General features: G+C 42.5%; 1 protein-coding gene across 5 annotated transcripts in view; it reads right to left on the bottom strand.

Annotated features, from left to right (window-relative positions):
• Positions 1-24,126, bottom strand: part of SFMBT2 (Scm like with four mbt domains 2) — a 114,179-nt gene that overhangs the window by 25,445 nt on the left and 64,608 nt on the right. For all 5 annotated transcript variants that reach the window (XR_008206236.1, XM_052680970.1, XM_052680973.1 and 2 more), the window contains 8 exons: positions 19,718-19,819; positions 18,962-19,109; positions 13,650-13,732; positions 11,172-11,298; positions 5,387-5,500; positions 4,070-4,112; positions 3,865-3,935; positions 3,052-3,191 (listed from right to left, as the gene is read on the bottom strand). Coding sequence is in view for 4 of the 5 variants with exons in the window: in XM_052680970.1 (XP_052536930.1) it covers positions 3,052-3,191; positions 3,865-3,935; positions 4,070-4,112; positions 5,387-5,500; positions 11,172-11,298; positions 13,650-13,732; positions 18,962-19,109; positions 19,718-19,819 (828 nt within the window). In the remaining variant the exon portion in view is untranslated. The remainder of the gene's footprint in view (positions 1-3,051; positions 3,192-3,864; positions 3,936-4,069; positions 4,113-5,386; positions 5,501-11,171; positions 11,299-13,649; positions 13,733-18,961; positions 19,110-19,717; positions 19,820-24,126) is intronic.

Here is a 24,126-nt window from a genome sequence, read left to right as displayed (position 1 = left end):
CAGGAATGAGATAAACTCTGAAGCTGATGTTAAACAACAGTTGTTATCATCCTCACTTGCCCCTTGAGGTGAAAGAAGCCACAGTAAACCAGAGACTTGTGCTGGCACCAGGAATAATGAACCTCCCGGCTTTAAGAATAAGTTTGGCACCAGGTATGAGAATAGTTCTTTGCTTCTCACCTAAGGCTCTACATGGACGGAAGGATGCATACACACAAGCAAACTGCAGAACTGCAGCCAGTATTTTTGATCACACCACCAAATAAACTGCAATTGCTCTCACAATTTTACAGAGACATCTTGCTCGAGGGGGATAATTCTGGGAAGTACCTCAGTTTCCTCACTGCAGAGCTCACAACCTCTTCACCCAACACACTGGAGCAAAGCAAATTGGACAGAAATTGGGGGATGCTTTTTTTGCTGGAGAAGAGGTGCTGCAAAAAAACAAGTGTATTCATGCTACTGCACTCTCAAAATCCCTTTGAGAATAGCCCAGACTACTCATCTGGAAGGGGATGTACTACTTCACACTACAAAATTACCTCCCAGCCTTCTTTAGTCCAGGGCCAAGCGATACTGACCATCAGATCTCACTGCACTATGCAGGCTGGTACCACCAGTTTGTTGGGAGCTGGATGCAGAATGTGTCACTGCATCAGAGACAGACACAGGGAAGGGACAAGACTTTGGGGTAAAAGACGGCCGAGGAGCAGCATGAACCCATCAGTGCCAAACACGGTAACATCTCCATCATAGAGACAGCTGCCCACTGGAGTTGCTCACAACTGGCACAGGTTTAAATTTTAACTAGAACAACTCTAAAGGCAGAGAGCTACAGCTAGAGACCAGGGTGATCAGACAACTGCTGAATCTGTTCTTCCTTTGTAACTGTTGTTTCAGGTTGTCTTTCCCCTGTGTGTTGCCAAAGTAAAGCCCATGTATAATTTATTTATTCCAGACAAGTTATGCTCATGCATAATTTACAACAGCTTGCAATTTGCATTCTCTGGGCTACATCATCAGTGGGTATAATGTGAGACAGAGCCACCAAACTTGGTACTGAATATGGGCCAGAGGAGTGGGGACCCATCCTTATCACTGCCCGTGGTTCTCTGAGCTGCATAAAGTCTTTCATCTTAGCAGCAGCTGATAGGAAACATGTGTTTCCTCCACAGCTAAACCCTGAATTGTGTTCTCTTCAGCCCTTCCAGAATTTGGGAATGGTCCCCATGGATCTACGAGCCTGGATTTATCTTCAAAATACTGCTACAAAACACTGGGCCATTGCCATGGCTCTGTTCCTTTGGAAGTCACTCATGGCTCCAAAAACAAGATGTCTGTGTCTTTCTGACACTGCTCTTTGCTCTTTCAGCATAGAATCCTGCAAGGAGTCGGAGCAAGGGAAAATGGGATTCCTGTAGGAAACTTCAGCTGGTTTGCATGGTGAATAACAGGGCCCATTCTTGAGGAATCTGGAGAAGCTGGTGGCAGCCAATGCAACAATACATAGGCAAACAAAGCACGAGACATGAGGGAAGGACCTCACAGAAGCTTTGCACTACGTATGTTTTAAAAATCCAAATTCCAGGAAGGAGAAGAGTAGTTAGCTTAACTACTGACTGTGCATGCCTCATGTTTCCCCCATGTTGTTTTTTCACTGCCTGTTTTTCAAGCAGCAGCAGATTGCTAATGCTCCCCATCAGCAAACCACTGCAGACTGACTTTCCAATTTGGCAGCTGCCAACTTCTGCACCGCAACCACTTTATCCTGTTTTCTGCTGATGGCTATTTTTGATTTGCTTCTTTCAAATCCAAGTATCCACCTGCACAGGCAGCTGAATTATGGGGTTCTCTTCATGGCCCAGCTTTTAAACATGTGAAACAACTGGCAGTGCCACTGTATGTAAAGCAGTATGTACAGGTTATTAAAGAGCACAGGAGTCACTCTACATTCCAAAAGAAGCACATTTAGGAAGTATGGGTGATTTGAGAGGAATCTCATATTTCGAACTTAATCCATCTCACTTTAGGCAACTTCAAACAACCTCACTGAGCTGAGCTCTGAGGGGCTTGCAAATGAGTCAGACAAATGGAGCCCTAAAAGTTTCCCTGCTGTTTCAGCCTATGCAGAGGGAGCTCAGATATGGCCCTGCATCAGCAATTGGTAGCATTCATAAAGGTACAGACCAGAAAGCTGGAAAAGCTGGATTTCTAGAAGACCCAACTCAAGTTGAAATTGTTGTAGTCCTGTGTGGAACCAGGAGTTGGTCTCAAAAATCGTTGTGAGTCTCTTCCAACTTGGGCCATTCCACTGACCGTGGCATCAATGGCATCCTACTTATCCAACAAAACCACCTTGTCCTCTCCCACCTGAAGTCACCTTGCCTCTCAGCTGTACATGGACTGTATACAGAACTGTGCAAAAAATCTTTATGTATTTTTTTTCAAACAAGATAGTTTTTGTCTGAGGTCAACAGCAAGCACTCAACTCTCTAGATTTAGCTCTGCAATTGCAAGCACTGATTTGTTTGGGATGAAGTACATAGATGCTGGTGCTCTGCCACACCTGGTGTGTGGGATTAACTCCACGGCATTCAGCTTCTGCTTAGCACACACACCTGTGCTTGGCTTCTGTCCTGGTCACTTTGGAACCCAATAGTTTGGGCCCCATTGGCCCATGGTCACTCAAATAATGGTATCACCCATTACAAATCTACTGGCTTGTGCCAGGAGAAACAGTCTGATGGGTGCAATCACAGAGATCCTCTTGTGGCATAGCTTTGGCCGGAATACTCTCTTGCATAGCAGACACAGATAGATGAAACTTGCACCAGCAATCAACAAAACTCTCCATGTTCCAAAAATAACTCTTCTCCCCCTACAAATCCCAATGCATATACATATCTTCCCTTCCATGCTTGCTGTCTTGACCTATGGAAGCTGCCACAGAGCTCTAAGACAATTCTAGGTATCTCTTATCAAATTCTAGGCCCAGCAACCCATGATTCATGTTTCCCCCTCAAAATTCCCCCCAAAATAGCTGGCTCATACCTCTTTAAGGACCAGCACACACTTGCCAGGCCCGACAGACTGAGGTAGCTCTGCTATTCTGCCTTTGTTTAAATATGGACCTGAGAAGCAGCGGTGGTTGATGTAGAGCTGGGGGCAGCAGTATCTCCCATTGATGGTGCCTGCAAGAAGAAAGTAGCAATGATGTGTGTGTTGCACAACTTTTGTGCAATGAATCAAGTGCCTTTCTTTCTCCTAGAAGGGGAAGAATGGGAAAAGAGTGAAGGATGATCTTTGAGCTCCCCTCCTTCTACAAAATGTCTTCCCTAAGATAGAAGACAGAGAAGCCTTTGTTGCTCAAATTTGTCCAACATGGGAAAAACTACATTTTTAATAGCACCCAATACAGTTGCACGCTCGACTGAATGGAGAACTGAGAAAGGACTTCATGGACTTCATTCATGACATGACCTGAAGCTATTTCATAACTCATGTCACAGATGGACACGAGCAACGCCGTTATGGCTTGCCAGAAAGGGAACATGTTAGCTGCTTCTCACTTGGTATGGCATCAGCTCAGAGACAAAATTCAGGAGAAGGACTGTTCAGCTACCCTTCAAAACACTATGGGGACTGGGTATTTTTTCCTTCAGGGGAAGGCCAGCTAAATACTGCATTTCCATGCAGAGGACAAACCCTTACATCAGAGCCCCTACTCTGTGAGTCACACGTCCCCTGAGGATGAGTCTGTATCTCCCCATACATATGACATGCTTTCTCCCTCTGTAGGGCTGTCCCCCTCCAACAAGCAATTCATCCTTAAGATCAGGACGTGCTGGTGCCAAGCAGCCTTACCTGTTGTGTCTGGCTGAGGAACTGGGCAGAGGTCATGAGGTATTTTCTCAACAGGCACTGAGGATGGTAACCTGTTACAGAGAAATCTGGAGTATTTAACAGTGTCAAATGGGGCTGACAAAGTCCCTAAGCTGCTGTGTATTACTTCCCCTGGAAGACCTGATATATCACTATAAAAATATCTCCTTAAATAATAGCAACTTACTTCTTTTCTGGTTGCACAACAGCAATTCTTCTTTTCCTTCGCACTGCAAAAACGAAGGAACAGTTTTGTACTCTTTTGTCCTATAAAATACATCCATAATGCATAAAAAGCTATAAAAATGCACTGACTATAAAATGACTCCTAACACAATGAAATGGTACTTAATTACCATTGCCATCTTCTCTTGGTATTTTTAAGTAAGTCACTACATCATTAAAACCTGCTTTAAAGATGTAATAATACATTTAATCTTTCCTCTGGAATGCTAATATTGTGTTTTATGGGATCAACATAAAAAAAATTAATAAAAACACAAATATTTTTCCATACAGAAACACATATGGATAAGATTACATTTTACAAGCATGATTACCTCCAGCATAATTTATCCTTAGCCATAAATTGCGACAAGGCTGTATAATGTTGCCATAGCAGTGTTCTCCCAAATTAGGCCCTGGCTGCTTGATTTTTAACTTAAGCATATTTAACTCTTCGAAAGAATGACACATTTTAGAATTTGCCTTTCAGATGTTAATTAATACAAACAGTGAGGCTAATTCTTCATCTGGTGGCTTGAGATCAGGGTTGAACAGTCACTACAAGGAACAGAACAACACCAAGCCACTGAGTGCTCACGAACTACCCTCAGATGGGGGGAATGAAAAAGAAAGCAAGCTTAGTATGCTCTAGATATAGGGCAAGACTTAATTATGCCAAGAGGGATTTAAGTTAGATGTTAGGAAAAGCCCTATACTGATAACGGAAGGGAAACAACAGAACTGATATCCTAGGAAGGTGCAGAAACTCAGCTGTAAGAGGCCAGCAAACATTCCTCACATTAGGTAGAGTAAATCCTGTCTAGGGGAGACATGACCTCTTTATGTCCCTTCAGGTTCTGTATTTTACGGGTGTTGTTCTCAATTTTTTCCTGATCCAAGGTCCCGTGTCCCGTGTCCCTGATTCATTCCACTGCCTAACTGAACTCAGCTGTTTCACTCTGACAACCCCACTGCAAACCCACAAGCCACCCTGTGCAATCCCAAACCACTAATGGCCTTTCCCAGTGCAAACAATCCCATTTTTAGAGAGATTGATCACACAGGCAAGTACAAACCCTGTAACAACAGTGCTGTGGCATCTGGTCACTAATTAGATTTATTACTGTTTTTTGCAGTATGCTCACAGCCTGGTTACTGGTCTGCTAGCTAGGTCAGTAGTTTTAAGAACTGGATTACAGACATCAGAAAAACTCCCTGATAAATCTGTTGATATAACAGGATATAGTATATGTTCTGCTTGAGGATTCCATGCACTTACAAACAGCTTTGTGTGGTGGAGTAAGGTTATAAGCATTCGCTTCACACCAACCAACTGGGAAAATGTCCATAGACTCCACATCAACTATGTACTCTGGAGAGGGCATCTGTAAACCTATAAACACAAATTTATAACACCATTTAGACACGCGCTCAGAGCCATTCGAGCATTCATCACGAACTGAGGGAAGCAAATGATGGAACATGTGAAAATAAATCTGCTTACTTGCATCAAAATCAGGAATCATTTCATCTTCAATTTTGCAAAGACAGGAATGACACGGCTGCTGCATTTACAGTGCAACGTGATTCCAGCAAAAACCAAAAATAAGAACACACTAAGCGTGTGCAGCGAAGCAGGCAAAAGCTTCAAATGTGATGTTAAGCATGCATGATTGACCCACAGGTTCTCACGTAGAGTTGCACATGCAAAGCAGCAGCAGGACAGCTTGATATTTGTTCTTGTTAAAAGCATGCACAGTGGCTATAATATAACTGTAGGTAAAGTGATCAGCTTTTACTTCCTAATGATCCCCTGAAGCTTTTCTGTGTAGTTCTGCCCATGAGCCACCATTTTTAAAGGTCTAAAACACCATGAATTCTCCCAATGTTCCCCACAGCACATGAAACTTGAGCTGATCACCCAATAGGGGACAGGCAATATGAAAGTCCTGAGTGGTATAGATGCACTATGATCTTTGTCATAACACTGACTCCAAGTTTCCAAAGAAAATTTCTACCTAAAACCAATTTCATCTACTTCGGTTATGATGTCTCCTTCAGGAGACACTAGCCTGTCTTAGTTTGTATGTATCTCACTCAAAGCCAACTGGAAATATTCTCAATGATTCTGAGGTGTTCTGGAAACAACTTTGGGTCCTGAGTCAAGATCCTATTTAATTATTTCATTTCAAGTCCATCTGCACTAGCACAGACTCATCAGTAAATGCCTCCTGCTCTCCCACATCCACACTAGGATCTACAGCTCCAGTGCCAGCATGAGGCAATCTCTTAATAAAAGAGACCACAGGATCAGAAGCTTCTCCTGCAAGCATCCTCATCTTCGCATCTGTTAAAGCATCTCTGCCTTCTGCTTGAAGCAGCAGTGTTTGACTGAGCTCAGCTAGATGACTACAGAGATCATCCCACTTATGAAAGTTCATCAACGGCCTGTAGTGTAATTGAAACAGTAAATGAACTTTGTGATGGGAATGGCATCGAGACTGAGCTGCAGCACTTGACTGCGTGAGGTTGTGTGAAAGCCCAAAGGAAGAAGGAAAACAGTGCTTATAGTGACCTAGATTAAAAAAAAAAAAAAAAAAATTAAAAAAAAAAGAACAACAGAACAGCATTTAAATAAATAAATAAGAAATAAATAAATAAAAACCCTTGCTGTCTGCACAGATGCATGGATATCTTCTAGAGAGAAGTTCAGGTTAGATATGAGGAAAAATTTCTTCTTAGAAAGAATGGTGAGGTATTGGAACAGGCTACCTAGGGAGGTCACAGCGCCACTGTCCCAGCAGATCTTCAAGAACAGAGCAGATGTGGCACTGAGAGACGTGGTTAGTGGGCATGGTGGGGATGAGCTGATGGTTGGACTTGATGGCCTTAGGTGTCTCATCCAACTGTAATAGTTGTATGACTTTCATGGTATTCCTCTGAGTATTTATACTTAGTTGCTTCCATGAGTAACTAAGCTGCAGTGTGAGGTCTCAGCAGTTGGCACCCCCTGGACAACCACTTACCTCCATCAGGAAATAACAAATGGTCACTGCGCAGTTTGAATCCAACAAAATGAGTAAGCAACGGATTGAGCCCTAAATACAACAAGAGATCAATGGTCCCCACTAAAATTTCACATGATCTGGGAAAATTCAATATTTTCATCGCTGCAACTGTTCTATCACGTTATTCTGACCGAATAAACAGTTGAAATGTACCTTCTTGCTCACAAACAACAACAGATGTGACATGAACTTTTTGTTTTTAACAGCTGCAGCGCCTCGAAGAGCAAGAAAAAAGCATAATGTCTGTTCTCCTGCAGCACCACTTTTCTTGTAAGACATGATCACAGCTATTCTGGCCTCACTCACACTGCATCGTCCCTTTGGCAACCAGCAATCCTGTCTTTCACTTCCAACATCTTATTGCTTCATTTGGACTCATTCATGTAAATAGAAACCAGCTTGTTTGAAACTCATTAGTTTCATTTGCTGTGTTTTATGCTGCCATCTTCCCACACCAAGAGATGTCCACAAGACTGGAGAGGTTCAATGGAAAAGCAGAGAACAGAAAGACGGGAAATAGAGTGAGAATTTCCATCTTCCACTACAGATCTTATTGTATGGAGCAGCAACTCTGGAAAATTCAAAGGGAAAGTTATGGAAAACCTCTCTGGAGAAGTGGTTAACAACAGAATTTTCCTTAAATTCCTGCTCTGTGCAGAGAATGTACATTATCACTTGTAAAAATTCACACCAGCAAGTTTCAGCTTTAAAATCTAAAATGAACCCGTAAAAATTAACAATGCAGATGATGAGTAATAAAGTAGCAGAAAGTGATGGGATGTGCATAGCCTCAAATCAGCCCTGCACTTCTTGTTTGCAGGGGAACTATACTGCTGCTCATTAAATGATTGCCCTGAAGTTTACAGTTTTGCTACTGTACAAAGCATGATTTATTAAGCAATGTTCCCTCACGTCTAACTCGACACTACTTAAATACTACGTCCTGTTTTACGGCTGCAGTTTGGACTGTCAAACGGTGAAACTCTGAGGGCAACAATGAAAGCTTCAGATGTGCCCGTGATAAACGGTGGGATCCGAGGTCTCCTATGGCAGCTGGGAGTCTTGCTGCTACCAGAATATAAATAACCAGTTAGAAACAATAGTGTATTAACGGAGCTGAAAAAAGGATGCCATCGTCCAAGCCACATTTACTTTACAACTCTGCAAGCAGCGTTTTGTGGGGTTTTTAATGCCTGGTTTTAGGCTAACGCAGTGTATACTGTAGACAGGAATTTCAACAGCAGCAAAGCCTTTTTATTTCTGCAGCCCTCTGCATCTTTTTCTTTTACTACAGATCATTCTACTCCTGGCATTGAGACATAAAAGAAGTGTAAAACATCTATCTGTAAGAATATCCGTAAGGCAAGGAGATGCACACAGGTTTTTTATTACAAGCTCTCAAAGAAACATCCTTTAAGAAATTAAAGGAGTAAAAGACAAAGAGAAAGAGAGAAGGGAAGGGAGCAGTGTGAAACATGTGGCTTTCTCTTTGGTCTTGGGGGACATCTTGATTTGAAGACCCAAGAAACAGCGCTCCTTGTTTACTATGCTGGGCAAGTTTAGTGAATGCTGAGTCCATCATTAGAGCTTGAAAAAAAAATACAATGGATTCCCAAACCCAAAAAATGAAGGCACCTCTCCATTTTGTCCTGTCCTTGGAGACATTCAAGGCCAAGTTGGACGAGGCTCTGGGTAGTATGAACTGGTGGGTGGCAGCTATGGGGTGGGAAGTGGATGATCTTTAAGGTCCTTTTCAGTCTGAGGCCTTCTATGATTCTATGATTTAAGAATGGGTGTTGTGAAATGGGGCCAGGTTCCTGGACTGCATGGGTGTAAATTCCACATCAATATTAGTGACATATGAATTGCAAACATCCATTAATTCCAGCTCTTTAACTAAAATATTTCTCAAGTGTCCAGACCAGGCTACAGATAAGCTTTAGCTACCTTGCGTCTGAAGGCAATCAGTTATCACAGAAACACAGAATCATAGAATGGCTTGGGTCAGAAGGGACCTTCAAGATCATCCAGTTCCCTTCCACACACTGGGTTGAGAGCTGACACTCAGATCAGGCTGCTCAGGGCCCCATCCAATCTGGACTCGAACATCTCCAGGGATGGGTGATCCACAACTGCTTTGGGCAACTGGTTCCAGTTAGCACAGATTAAAAACAAACAAACAAACAAACAAAAAAACCCCACAACTGCGACTGCACAAAGCTCTATCAAAAGCAAAGACGTGAAGTTATACCTGCGAGCTTCACTAGAGACAAATGCAGAGGAGACAAAGCTACATGCTGGAAATACAAAAGGAAGATCTCCCCAGATTTTAGACAGCCCAAACTATGGGGCTTACGAAAGACATGAAAAGTACAAGCAATTTTGCCTGCTAAGCTTTAGATCAGGAGGAATCTCTCTTCGGGTAGTAATTGAGGTATAAATCTCTGAGAAAGGGATTTATCGCAGAGGTGCTGGGAGAGCCTTGTCTACCATATAATGCTACTTCTGCAGAGCTAAAGGCCACAGCACATCTGCCTTTGTTATATTTTAGAGCAAGCTCCAAGCATAGATGAGGCACTTTGAGTTACATGTCAATGTTATTACCAACTTTACAGGCTTTGATCACAGACCTTTCCTCTCATACAAACTGCACTGCACATTGTCAGACACTAAAATACTTCTGGGTAATTACAATGAACATACTGAAGGAATAAGTAATTCTGTATCGGGCAAAGATTAAGCTGTTCTGGTCGGTCTGGCTTCCTATATCTTCCCAGACCCAAAATACTGAGAGTTCAGCATCTTGCATAGGAAAGGAGGTGAACAGGCAGAACAGGCACAAGACTTCATCTCCAGTGGGATCTCTGCAAGAACCCCTTGTCCCAGCCCCTGTAGTACTCTCCTCGCCTACTATCATGTGCTTGACTAGGATTTGTAATTCCATTAACATCTTCGTGGTTGTTTTGCCCAGGAAAAGCCAAAATAAACTTGCATTAAGGGTTACAGCAAGATTTTCCCTTTTGGCTGGCACCATAAGGAACGGCACATCTTCCTTAGGCATTCATTCAGAAGCACAGATCTTAGAGCCTGGTGATGAGCTATAGGCCACGTGAATTGCCTTTGGTATTTTCATGGTTCTCCAACAGAAATAAAAGAAACATATGGCATTTGTAGCCGATGGTGACCCAATAACCATTGATTTCATATGGAAAATGAAGTTCTTATATTGACTGCAGATGAAGCCAGCAGCTTCTAACAACACTGTGTTAGCTTGATGAGTAAAAATTAAAATATGTTGTGACAAGGATACGGCAGCTTTATGGCTTATCACAGCACTCATCTGAACACTTAAATTACTATGGCTTTCTACTCTTTAGAAATAACACTGTTCTTAAAACAATACTAAGAAAGATCCCTGTGTGCTTTCTAAACTCTATAATACAGAATTACTCTCTGCAGACTCAGAAGACACAGAGTAGAAGGCTGTGAGCAGGAAATGGCTGCAGTAAGGAGCAGCACATGTTGCTGAGGTTTTAGGAATCCAGGTGACAAAAATGAGTGAAAGGAGCAGGAAGGAAGGAGGCTGCAAGAGAACAGAAAATCTCTTTACGGTCAGATATTTTGTTGATCCTGCGTGAAGCTGAGAGTTGGACTCAATCTTATGGGAATCTTATGGGTCAATTCCAACTTAAGATATTCTGTGATTCTATGATCCCACAAGAGTGTATTGGAAATGTGAGTGGAAGTCTCAGTCACATAAACAAAGCAGGACAGAGATCCATCATTACAGAAATCCCTGATAACATCCATATGGGCTGGGAGGGTGGAAGCTCTCTCCTGGAGGTATCAGGGGATGTCAATTCTCAAAAACAACTACTAGTCAGTATGTGTAAACAGGTAAAGCCAGAGTAAGCAACACTGGACAGAGTATGAAGGACAGAGTTGAGAGGGTTTGAGTGAACTACACAAAATACAAGAAGCATTTGTAGCACATACCTTCGAGGTGAAGCCACATTAACCGTCCTTTAACTGAAGTGATAGAAGCAACACATATCTCTGCAGGGTTCCTAGGGTTCACTGCCTCCAGCTTCATGTTCTTCGTAAAACCACGACTGAAGGATGTCTGAAAGAGCCAAGGACCAACAACGAAACATGGCTTTAAACAGACTGTCTGCTGGGAAGAACAACTTCAGCATGCTTTTTTCACTCAAAGTGAAGAACCCAAAAGCATTCAGGTTCAAAATGGAGATGCCCTGATCACACACATGGAAAGTCAGAGATAATGACAAATCAGGAAGCAATGCAGGAGGTTGGTGGATACAGATGGTGCAAGACATACTTACTGCCACTGCAGTAATCTGTATGCTTAAATATACAGCACCAAAGAAAATCTTCCATGGGTTATATGAGGTCCCCACTGTCCTCCCCCTCTTCCTCAACAAAGGCAAAATCAGGTTAGATGTTGCTGCAATAGTTCCCAAATGAGTAGTCATCTCTCCAAATATGAAAAAAATGATAAAAAGGTGAAGTAATGAGCTTGCAAGAATGCAACAGCCCCCACTGAATGAAGACTTCAGCAGCCAGAGAATCTGCAGTTCCAACCATTTAGGTACCACTGCTGTAAGAAAAAATGCCCTGGAAACCTGTTTCAGACTGAGGTTCCCCAAGCTACTCTTCATTAATTTCCTTCCTTGCCCTCCATCCCTTCCAGTGCCCTTTCATTTCTCTCTTAAGCTCCAGCATTGCTTGGACTGTCCCAGTCCTCATTCTGCAGTAAAAACTGCAACTGGCCAGCACTAAAGAAAAGCAGGGTGAGTTTGTTTAAATGCCTGCTACACTGCCTAACAAAGAAACATCATTTATCATCGCACAGGCTCCTTTCAGTGCAGTTCATTGCTGGAGGCTAATTTATACAGAATCAATGACAAAACAGTTAGCTGGGAGTTTATTTTACTAAGCATTTGTTCATGTCAATCCATTTCATAACTGACTCTCCTTGTTAAACATCCCCCCTAGGGAAACAGCTACAGCATATCCACTTCCAGCACCACGTCTGGCTGTAGTAGGTGGAAAATGTGCCTGCAAAGAGGTTTCTGTTCAAGAGCTGTTCATAGGCATGAAACAAATGGACCAAACTGAACTTACTGGACAACAGTAAGATTACAGCTCTCTGCAGAGAACTTTGTTATCAACACTGAAAGAATAACAGACACATGTTCATCTGATTAACGTTTCCTTAAAATAAACAGCACTTAGACCTGATTTAATCTTTGCAGAATATTACACAGAGCCTGTTTTCAAGGCTGCCAGCGTTGAGATCCATTACTTGACAGAGAGAAGGAAATAAAGAGTGCTTGCACAAGGGAAGAAATGCAGCAGTTGTTCCACCACATAGGTACGATGCAGCACTTCTCAATTTCCTTCTGCACTTTCAGCAATCTCAGCTTGAACAGGGTTTTGCATAGAAAGGCACAATAAATGGAGTAGAGAAATCTGAACTGTGATTTGGGCAAAACTCTGTTGATGGTACCACTCTTCTGAATTCTGCTAAAAGTGTTCAAATCCACCAATACAGAATCAATGGTTTATTCCAGACCAGGCTGCCCTTGGGCTGCCACGGATGAGGAAATCCATTTGACACCTCCAAGAAACCATGCAATAACACAGCTGGAGTCTTGCTGGACTGTCTTCATTCTGCTTTTTCTAAATACACTGTCATTCAGTCTCATGACTGCTGAGTAGTAATGAAGGAGTATGCAGCTCCCCAAAGAACCTGCTTCCACAATTCACAACACTGCTTTCTTCTGCAAATCCTCCTGTGTTCACTTCAGATGCCACTGAATTTTCAGTGTTTCAGTTGTTGATAAGACCTCAATTTGGATATTAGGAATAACTTCTCTGAAACAGTGGTTGGGCACTGGAATGAGCTGGCAGGGAGGTGGGGGAATCACTATCTCTGGAGGTGTTCAAGAAATGTGGTGATGTGGTACTTAGGGACGTGGTTTAGTGGGCAGTATTGGTGGTAGATATGCAGTTGGACTGATCTTACAGGTCTTTTCCAATCTTTACAGTTGAAATTGATGATTCCATCTCAATTTGCCTCAGCTGATAGAAGCATGAAAACGAGGCTACTGGCAAGGTAGAACATCAAGAGACTGGTTTTTTTAACCCAGCTTATGGGATTTTTTTAATAGCATTACAATTATTTTTAATGGTCAGTGCAGATCCCTCCTGGACTAAGCGCTGTACAAAACCAGAGAGAGATGGAGAGCAAGAAATCCAACTGATTTCAATGAGGAAAAGAGTAAGATAATATTTTTTCTATTTCAGAAACAGAAATCTGTAACATCTTTCTGGCTTCCTTCCTAAAACAAACTCTTGCTGGTCTGGGGAAAGCTCCCAAAGGCTTGCAGCTTTTCTGTGCAAGCAATCAGGTCTTGACAGGAGCAATGCAAAGGCAAAAAGAGAGCTTACGTTTCTAAAGCACAGGTGAGGTGCTGCCTCCGCTCCACATTGCTTCTGGTAATCTGCCCAGTCAAAGTCCTGGCCAGAGTAACCTGCAGGACAACAAAACAAAGTGTCATCAGCCACTGTCCCAGAGAGAGTGCAAACGGGCCCCAAGCAGACAACCAATGGTGTCTCAGCATCCCATCCCATATGAGTGCTATGTGCAGTGCCAGCATGCAAGGTCACCACTGCTGGCATTTCTCCAGCACTCACTCACAACTTCTGCATTTCCATTTGAAATCTCCGGATCTTCACCATGAAGTAATAAAACACAGATATTTTCCTCATTTTCCCTTTCCAGTGAGCATCTCTCAGGCTTTAATAAACCTTTAATTACCTAGAAGCACTACTGTCCCCATTTTCTGGGTGGATCCATGGACCTCCTTCTCCATTCTTTAAGTACCTAAAAATTGGGACTTCAGGTCAACAGGAAGAGAATCAGCACAACCAGAAGCTGATCCATCCCTTCCCTTGTACCATGAGATAAATTCATCTCTCTTTTCACTGCAACAGCTGTACTCTGCATGAATGACTTTCCAATGGCTCAGAGAACATAAGCTGAATCCCACTCTAAGCATGTCACGCGAGGTCATATAGAGACCTGGAGCAGAACAGGAAAATGAACACAGAATTCCCAGTTCCTAAAGGCTTCAGAATGATGTGGTACTTAGGAACGCAGTGTAGTGGGCCATATTGGTGGTAGCTGGACAGTTGGACAAGATGACCTTAGAGGCCTTTTTCCAACCTTAATGACTCTATGATTGAACCAGATAATCCTTTCAGCCTCTTGTTCTAAGGAAAAATGGAAGAGGCAGTAATTGATAGGGGGGTCACTCAAACAGTCCTATCACAGAGATCCAAATCCCTACTCCTCTATATTTCTTACCTAGCAATAAACTCTTGGGGCAAAGGGTTTTATTTGGCTGTTTGGTTTCATTGCTTGACTGATTTTAATCTGGTTTTTAGGATTTCCCAGTGTTTCACACCAATGAGTGCTATTCCCTATCCAGAGCCCTGGGATGATGCTGTAATAACATTATTGTAGAACTACTCTCACTGGAAAGTTTCAGGAGTCATCTAAAGGACAAATTCTCCCCTTAATCTCCCTGCCTGATATCTCAGACTGGACTCAATCTTACAGAACATCCCTTAATGTCTTTTTCATTGGCAGTCAAAAAGGGACAGTCAAGATCAGATGGGAATTAGTCATTTGTGACAGTGGAAACTGTGAATTTTTTTGTAGGCAAGAAAGGACGGCGCACTGAGTGGAATCACTTATCCATCATCCAGATCCAAAAGAGAGAAAACATTTTGAACATGAAGTCTTGAGCATCCTGCTAAAATGCAAGTATCCAGGATAAAACGAGCTCTACTCTTAACAGCTGCACTCACAAATGAGCAAGATAGAGAGGGTCCTAAAATGTCTCTGCAGGGCATTTACGCAGTAACAAAACATTATACTGTTTGCAAAGCTAGAAATAAACACGCACAGAGAAGTGACAAAGGGCCATAACTGAGAGAATCTTCATTTTTCACATGAAAAATACCTAGCATCTTTTTACATAAATTAACAACTGATTTTTTCAACAGTACTGTCTTGTTTCTTCTCTACTTTTTTTTCTCTCTTGTTATTTCCTTGCCAGATACTTTCAGGCTTCAGAAAATGAAATGGAAAACAGGAGGCGAAGTGCACAGTGCATCAGAAGGGGATCCATCTGATCGCACACAGGTGTTGGCAGTGTAGACACCTTGAGCAGGCTTCCCTGAAGCATCAATGGAGAAAGATCTACAGGTGATCTGCACGCCCTCCTTCAGAAGGAGCAGAATCCCTGTACAAGTCTCACTTGCTCTCCGTTGACTCTGAAAGCAGCTTTGGTAATGAACTCACATGGAGGCAGCCACAATGCAGATGTCTGCATTAAACAAACCTGGGCACGTCTCAGCTGCCAGAGTACACTGCTCACATGGACCCTAAACCCTGCCCACACTTTGCATGTTCTCAGGTCTCTGATGTAAACCCCTCATGGACAGCTCCTCAATCTTGATTGAGAGCTGTGCAAAATCTTGGCAGAGTGGATGGAAAAGGCACGTTTCAATGAGGTATAAAAATCTGACTCACGTGTCACCATAAAACCAGCTGCTGGCTTGGCCCTGCGCTATTCAAAGTGTGAGGTTCTTTGTAGACTTCTGTGGGAACAAAGCCTGGGAAGGCAGCAGTGCAGTTTACCAGAACTTCAGCAGCACAACAAGGATTGCTCAAAGAAGGCCATACTCAAGAACTGCCATCAAACAAGCCTGGCCCTGTGTGTACCTCATCATGGAGCCTCATGATGAGAAGTAAATAGATGCTCTCATTAGCACATAATATTCACATACTGTTATCCTCTAAAGCTCAACCCTAGTAATAATGGTCAAAGCCTGCACAAATCTGCACAATCGTTTAAATGGGTTGATAGTGATAGACAAGGGGGAATAGTTTTAAACTAAGACAGTGGAGGTTTAGATTAGATTATTAGGAGGAAGTTTTTCACACAGAAGGTGGTGACACATTGGAACAGGTTGTCCAAGGAGGTTGTGGATTCCCCATCCCCATTCAAGGCCAGGCTGCATGTGGCTCTGGGCAGCCTGATTTGGTGGTTGGTGACCCTGCACAGAGCAGGGGGGTTGAAAGTCGATGCTCATTGTGGTCCTTTTCAACCCATGCCACTCTATGATGGTTCTATGAATTACCTACTGCTCCCCAAATACACAGAACTTCACTGTGTCTGCTATCTTGACTCTCAGCATTGAAGAGCTGTTTAAACCAGCAGTGTAATCAGAGTCAAATATAACAATACAAATGCACTGGAGGTTTAGAAACGGCATTTCTTTAGTAAGCCTTGTATTTAAGAGTGCTACTGTGGTATTTTTCCCCCTCTTAACAGTTCATGAAAAGGAACAACTACTACTCCAAAGGGAAGTGGTCAATAAACCCAAACCCAGTAAATATAAACAGTGCTTGTTCAATGTTTATACAGCAGCAGTAAATGGGTATTCATTTTTGGCACCACGCAGGAAAAATTGCTCTCTGTTTCTAGCAGCAAATGTTTGCACCTCCTGTTTATGACTCATCTACTGCATGTTTGGTTTCAACAAAGGCTTGACAGGCAAAAAGGCAAAAGAAGAGATATTAAAGAAATAAAGGACTTTGAACCCAAATATCCCAATTTGCAATACTATTCTGATGAAATAAAATCAATTAATTGTAAAATCAGACAACTCCCTACCAACCATTATTTAACCCCTCCCCCCCAAAAAAATACAGCAAATACTCTATCCACGAAGACAAAAAGGACTTATGTATTTTTCCCCATGTCATCTGATTCTCCATGGGAATTTCTCTCCTTTCAAAAGGGAAAGCTATGTTTGCAGCACTAAATATTGTCAATATAGTCATGGAGGAGAATGGCCAAATCTGCACATTTAAAAAAAAGGAGCAAATCTGGACACCTCAGAGCAGTTATGATTGGAAATGGGGGAATGCCCTCCTTCTTTCTGGTCCCACTTGTAGGCATGTTGCAGCCCTCTCCTGTCAGTCCTGACTGCTTCTTTATTGCAAGCTGATGTTACTCTTGTCAGAGAAGACCTCAGTGTGGTTCTGGATGCATTTCTTTTTCTATCTGCATTTTTTGGTGTGCTTTTTTGCTTGGTGTTTTTTTTTTCAGACATCATTCCGATGTTTAACCACTTTCATGACTCAAAGTGCATGTTTGCTGCTGGAGGAGTTTTTTGACCCAAAAGATCCTAAGATGCAGTTTAGGCATTCAGCCCTCATATACTCTGGAAGAAGCACAGTATATTTTATGCCTCTATCTGCTACTTGATTTAAATCTCTTTTAATAGCTTCTCTCCATGATTTCTGATCTGACAGCAGAAAGCAAAGGCTTCCTGCCCCTTTTGAGGAGCCAAGGTGGACCCCAGGCACTGAATATCACACCAGATACCTGCTAGCTGCTTAGCCTTTCCAGGACAAGTTGAAAATATCTGTAATGACAGGTGGAAGGATGCTACAGATACTTCTAATTATGCAGGCATTTAAATAGAGCTTTCATGTGCTTGCCCCATAAAACAGGTTTTGTACCAGCATGGAGTGGAAACCATTAAGCCATGGCCCTTTATATAGAAACGCCTGGTCTATGGTCTATTTGAGTTAATAAGGTGGCCTGGGGGAAGCTGCATGGGAACTCATGGTGGAAAAAACAAAATGCTGACCACTGAGCACTTACATAGTCACAATCTTTACACTTGGATTTAAGCAAGAGGAAGATAAACATCCACAGAGTAAATTTCTTTCAGTAAAAGCAACAGATTAATCACAGAAGCACTATACCCAGCTGCACACAGAGGGCTCCCAGACTTTGGTGGGAATTTCAAACTGCACATGCTAGATATATACATATATGTATATATCTTATATAAATTTAAGAGGCCTTTAAATCTGGCAGGGAATACCTCTTCACTTCCTTGGGACCAGCAGCAGCATATTTCTTTCCAAAATGAAGACAAATATGCATGTACACGACTTCACGGGATATTTTTGTGAAGCATTTCTTCTCTCAAGCAATGTCATTTTTTGGCAGAAGTTTGACACCCTGACCAGAGTAAAAAAAATTAACATTCCAGAAAGCCAACACATTTTGCAAGTGAAGAAATATTGCTAACACACTGCAGGTGGTTGCCTGAAATTGCAGTTAATTAACTGCACTGCTACAGAGATGGGAAATAGCACGGTCGGACGCTGTTCCTCCTGGCTCTGACCTGAGCATTGCTCTCAATTTGTCCTCGTCTGGGATTTTTTCGAGACAGGTAAGTAAAAATGCCTATGTGCTTCTGGGCAGGCAGCTGAGAGCTAACTGGTGAGATACAATCTGAATCCAGGAGACGCTGAGATTTCCGTGTTCTCTGCAGCTCAGGGCTGTACCAATGGGGATGCTATAAGCGAAGCTGCCTAGTTCGTCTCAAACATAATATGACTCTTAATGTTCCTTCAGCAATCTGCACCACAAAACATCACCGAGATGTGTTTTACAGGAATTTCCTATGCCTCAGTGCAGTTTGCTTCAGACAGACATTAATCCATCAACAACACATTTGCAGAGATGTTCACAGGCTGTTATGATCCTCAGTGGCTTAACAAAGATGCTCTGGCTGGAGATGCTTAGTGTGATGCTCTGCAGCAAAGAGCAGAATGGTTTTAAAGGCAGTAAAAAAGCTGCAAGCCATTGAGAAGTAATACAAACCCTTGGGCGGTGTGAGATTGACTCCATTTTTAAGGCACCACTGTATTGGCAAGATCCCCAAGGAATCCGCATGGCAAAGCATTGAGATTTTGCTGGGTTCAGATCTCAAGTCATCAATGGTCACTTGCAAATAATGATTGTTAAAAACCTAAGAGATGAAAAAGAAGAAAAAAATCTGATGTTAAATTTGCTGTAACACCTGCAAACATACAAAGCTGAAACAAATTGGAGTCAAAGTGCATCTGAAACAACCCACTCTCACCTAACGCTTTACATCTGTGTTTCCACCAAAGATATCAAGGCATAGATGAGTAAACTGAGGCAAGAGAAAGCACCACAGTTCAGAGTCATTCAGTGTGCTCATAGCTGGGCAAAGACTGTAGACAGTACTGGAGACCCTACAGCCTTCTCTTTTCTTGCTTTTGAGGGTGTGGATAAGACACACAAGTATGCCCTCAATCCAGTTGTTTCATCTCAGATAGAATCACAGATGTGCCGGAAAAATATGTAGGCATGGAAAGAAGACTGGGATAAAAGGGATTCCCTTTATCTGCATGAAACTGGCAGATGAAATTCATTGGATGAATGCATGTGTTACCCAGTGATAAGTGCACATAAAGTCAACTATTGATGCTCGTACAACAGAAACAACTGATGAAAAAGGGAACATTCATGGATATTTTCCTAAACGTGGTAGAAATCAGTCAAGAGGTTCTTAAACGTCTTTTCAGCCCTCATTCGTTTTTGGGACCCTACCTTAGTCACTGATGCAGGACAGATATGAAACGGTTCCCTCATATTCACTGCCTCCAGCTTCATCCCCACAGTGAAAAAGTGGTTTCTCAAATCAGCATGGTCCTGAGGGAAAGAATAGGGAAGAGGGATAGGTGGTATGTCAGCACCAGCCACGAAGGAAGGCTCAACACACTGGAGAATCTATCTGAAAGGTGTTCAGATGGATCTGTCACCCAGGTGATTAGCAGATTGTCCACTGTCTCCGACTGCATGCTCCTGTGCCTGCAGTGGGTGGAAGCAGACCTAATTGCCTATGATTTGTCCTAATGAATGTTGGGTTCTTCTATGGCATCAAATAAAAACCTGGGCTGGTTTTCATGCACCATAAGATGGAAAGGTCTTCTGTCCAACTGGGAGAATAAAGGTGGAATAAGGCCCAGGAAAATGAACTTGAACCCAAAAGGTGAGCAGTGAGAGAACCCGTCAGTGGAAAAATACACAGCTGTGTTCAGGTACATGCCTGTCACAATACCTTCATCCAGGATCAAACATGTCTACATGCAATAACGTTGGGCGATCAGGAGGATGCAGCACCTAACCTCAGAAACAACACAGGTTCAACTCCCTCACTTGCCACAAATGTGTTACATCTACCAAATGACCCCATCCTCATGTCCTTGTCTAACTAGCATACAGGCTAGCAACCTAATTCCAAAGTAACAATTTTATTTCACACTGAACCAATGTAAAACAACATTTACATCATTTAGACCAATGTTGTCTAAATGACCCATGCGTTAGCCAACACAACCAAAAAAGAAGAGCTGTTATATTTAAAGCACACACACACTGAACTCCAAAATATATGCAGAAAACTTAGTATCTAATAAGAGGCTAGCAATGTCACTCCCATCTACATTCATTGCTACATGTTGTATTCTTGTTCTAAAATGATTTTCTATTGATCTGAAGTTGTATGTCATTACACTTTCTTTCCTAAGAACTGTTCTCACTTGTAGACTTAATGACTTCTATTTTGGGATCTTACGTTCCTGGTGCCATTAGAGATAAGGATTTTTACTAGCTCCAATCAAAGCTAAAGGAATAGTTGTCTTCACCTTACCTTATCTTCGCGACTTCGCGACCAAAAAGCAGTCAAAAAAGCTTTCATAATGTCTTCAGTTTCACAGCAAGGGAAGTATATTCCAATGGGGAAACTGAGGAAGACTTAGCAATAATGGGCCAAAACGCCACGATGAACTAATGGCTGAGGAAGGAGCAGACATTCAGGAGTTTGGGTGTCCTGCAGTGTAGCATCAGCTGTACTTCCAGTTACTGGCAATTATTTCCGCATTACCAAAGTCCCAGCAAGCCAGGAGACTGATTTCTGGCAGTTTCACAACGTTTTGTTGAATAAGAGCTTGATTCAGGGAACTGAATTTGGCTCCTTGTACAGTGAAGCTGCTCAGTGTAAGCACTGCATTAAGAAAAGGTTATCAAAATTGCCATTGTTACCACTAGGAGAAGATAATGGCTGCAAAAATCAGACCTCACCAACTGAACTTCCAACCTTCAAAGGCAGCATCTAGACTGTAGGATATCTCTTCCCTACACAAGGATCCACACCCAGCATCTCTCAATCCTTGGGGTGAGGTTGTAAAGAAAAGGCAACTTTGCAAATCGTACATCTGGAAGCAAGCTTACACTGCAGCATCTTCCCATCAAAAGATCCAGGATTCAATTCACGCTCACATCCGGCTTCAATACATAATATGCCCAGATCTACCAAAGTACTTAATCATGTTTATCCTTAAACATGCGAGTAGTTTCATCAACTTCATATGTGATTTGTTGATTGAGATCAAAATACTTAAAACAGTATTACTTCTTATTTTCATTTGAGACGGTTTCTTTGGCTGGGCTCCTTTTTACTACGGCTTTTTTCAAAGGGAAAAAATAATCAAGTGGGAAAAATCATAAAACTAACAACATTTAACATTGTTTATTTTACTTGAAAAGCCTATCACCTCTTGTCCATGTGCTGTGTATCTCAGGATCAAATCTCCGTTCCCATTCAGCATACCATGTAAACATCTTTCTCATTAAATTAATAGCAAGAGTAAACTCCTGCAGAGAACCCATGGGATCTTCGGTATGTCTCCCTTTTGAGGGAGAAAATTCTCTTTGACTCAGGAACATACTTTTGTTTGGAGAAGGGCTGTGGAAGTAAAAAGCTTGTCTGTGTTAAATGTCATTTTTGAGACGGAAAAGCTTTCATGGAGAAAAAGCCTTGATATTGTACCGCCATGGCAAATGGTCAGGATCTGGATATTTGATCTCTTTCACATATTTGTAAAAGTGAAGCATTAAAATTGACTTTAAGAGCCTCAGATTTTTGCAGCTGCAAAAAGAAAAAAAAAACTGATCCCAATGCCATTCCCCTCAGCCAGCAGAGAATTGCCGAGGATTTGGCACACGCTCCTCTTCAAAATTCTAATTAATTTACATAATTCCTAAGAATAGGTTCTACAGAAGCGAAGGCAAAGCTTTTAATTAGTATTAGACTCAAAGTGATACACTGGATAATGAACTGCACTTGGCTCCTGTTATTCACATTGACAGGAAAGACGCCTGTTAAATAAAAGCAGCTGCAAGATGAGGACTGAAGGGCTGAAGCTTTCCCTTTGCTCCCTCCAGAATCTGCAGCACAGCAAAAGCAACACCTGAAATGTTGTTGGCTGGCAGAAACCAACCTTTCCACACTGCACACAGCGTTCAAAGCCACCTATCAGGATGGCACCAGACATTTATTTCCAGCCACTATTCCAAGCGAGTTTGAATTTGCTTTCAAATGGAGTTGTACAGTCATTTGGAGCATTTTATAGCTTTGTGTGTGGTGGATCTCTGCTCCTGCTGGCTGGCTCCTGGTGAGGCTGCACCTCGAGCACTGCATTCAGTTTTGGGCCCCTCTCTACAACAGAGACTTTGAAGCCCTTGGATGTGTACAGAGAAGGGCAACAAAGCTGTGAAGAGTCTGGAGCACAAATCTTATGGGGAGTAACTGAGAAAACTGGGATTGTCTGGTCTGGAGAAGAGGAGGCTCAGGGAAGCCTTACTGCTCTCCATAAAAAAATGAAAGGAGGTTGTGGAGAGGTGCTCCGAGGTAACTGTGAAAAAACAAGAGGGAAAGTTGCACCAGGAGAGGTTCAGGTTGGATATTAGGAAGAACTTATTCTCAGGAAGAGTTGTGAGGCACTGGAACAGGTGCCTGGGGAGGTCATGGAGTCACCATCCCTGGAAGTGTTCCAGAAAAGGGTAGATGTGGCACTGAGAGACATAGCTGGCATGTGGGGATGGGCTGACAGTTTGAATAGATGATCTTAGTGGTCTTTCTCAACCTGAATGGTTCTACAACTTAGTGCTTCACAGGAGCAGCTCCACTGCCACACACATTTACACCATCAACGAGCCTGCTTCACAAGGCTCACAAGCTCTGTGTGGGCAACAGAAACAACCTCCCAGTCCTCCCTGCTGGAGAGCAGCCAAGAAAACCAGTCTGATGCTGAGAAAACCCTTACAGCAAAGTGAAAATCATACTGAGGAACGTACAATGAATTAAAATGGTACAAGAACCACGCTCACTCATTCAAAGGGTCAAAATCTCTAACATGATGGATCACAGCCCACAAGGGTGCTTACAAGTAATGAATGGAAAACTGCAGAACCCTCCATTGAATGAACGTCTGCCACTTGCAGCCCAAACCCACAGGCAAAGCCAAGGCTGTCACAACTCTGACTACAAATCCCAAGAAGCAATTAAAGTGAGCCTCACTCTTGTTATCTTAGAAGTTTTTAGACTTAAGGATGTAGTCAGAATGCACAGGTGTGGGTGACACAGTTAAATCTTAAAAAAGTCACCAACTTCCTCTAAGCACTGGTCTTGAACTCAGAAAGATACACTGCAAAATCATCACAGTCATCTGCCCTTTTGCTCAAGCCTTTCTACACTCCACTGGGCAGAGCAGATAGTACTCAGACCTAACTAAGTTAACCTAAATGGCTTTTGCCCATGGCATTTAGGGCAGCCATGCAATGGACGGTTGCTCTAGCTGTGACTACAAATCCAAACAAGGGCGTCTCTTCCAGGTTCTGAAATGCTCACTCTTAGCCCACTCTCCTCAACATACAAAACGAGTCATCTCATTTCAAACCCAAAAGCATGCATAGTGTATAGATAAGCAGAAAAGGCTCTAGTTTGAACCCTGATTTTCAAATACCCCAAAACACAGAGTTCTTTAGGTCCAGGATAGTTCATGCACACCACTTACATGATTACGGCTTTGTACGAAACTCAGAACTAAGTCTGAGAAGTTGCAAAGTTGAGAGGCTGATCATTAACAGCAATTAATAAATGTTTGACCTGAGCTTCC

Source organism: Tympanuchus pallidicinctus, unplaced genomic scaffold (genome assembly GCF_026119805.1).
Source record: "Tympanuchus pallidicinctus isolate F22 unplaced genomic scaffold, pur_lepc_1.0 scaffold19, whole genome shotgun sequence".
In the NCBI taxonomy this organism is placed as follows: Eukaryota; Metazoa; Chordata; class Aves; order Galliformes; family Phasianidae; genus Tympanuchus; species Tympanuchus pallidicinctus.
Note: the sequence above shows the minus strand (reverse complement) of the source record. Positions and strands in the feature narration are given on the sequence as shown.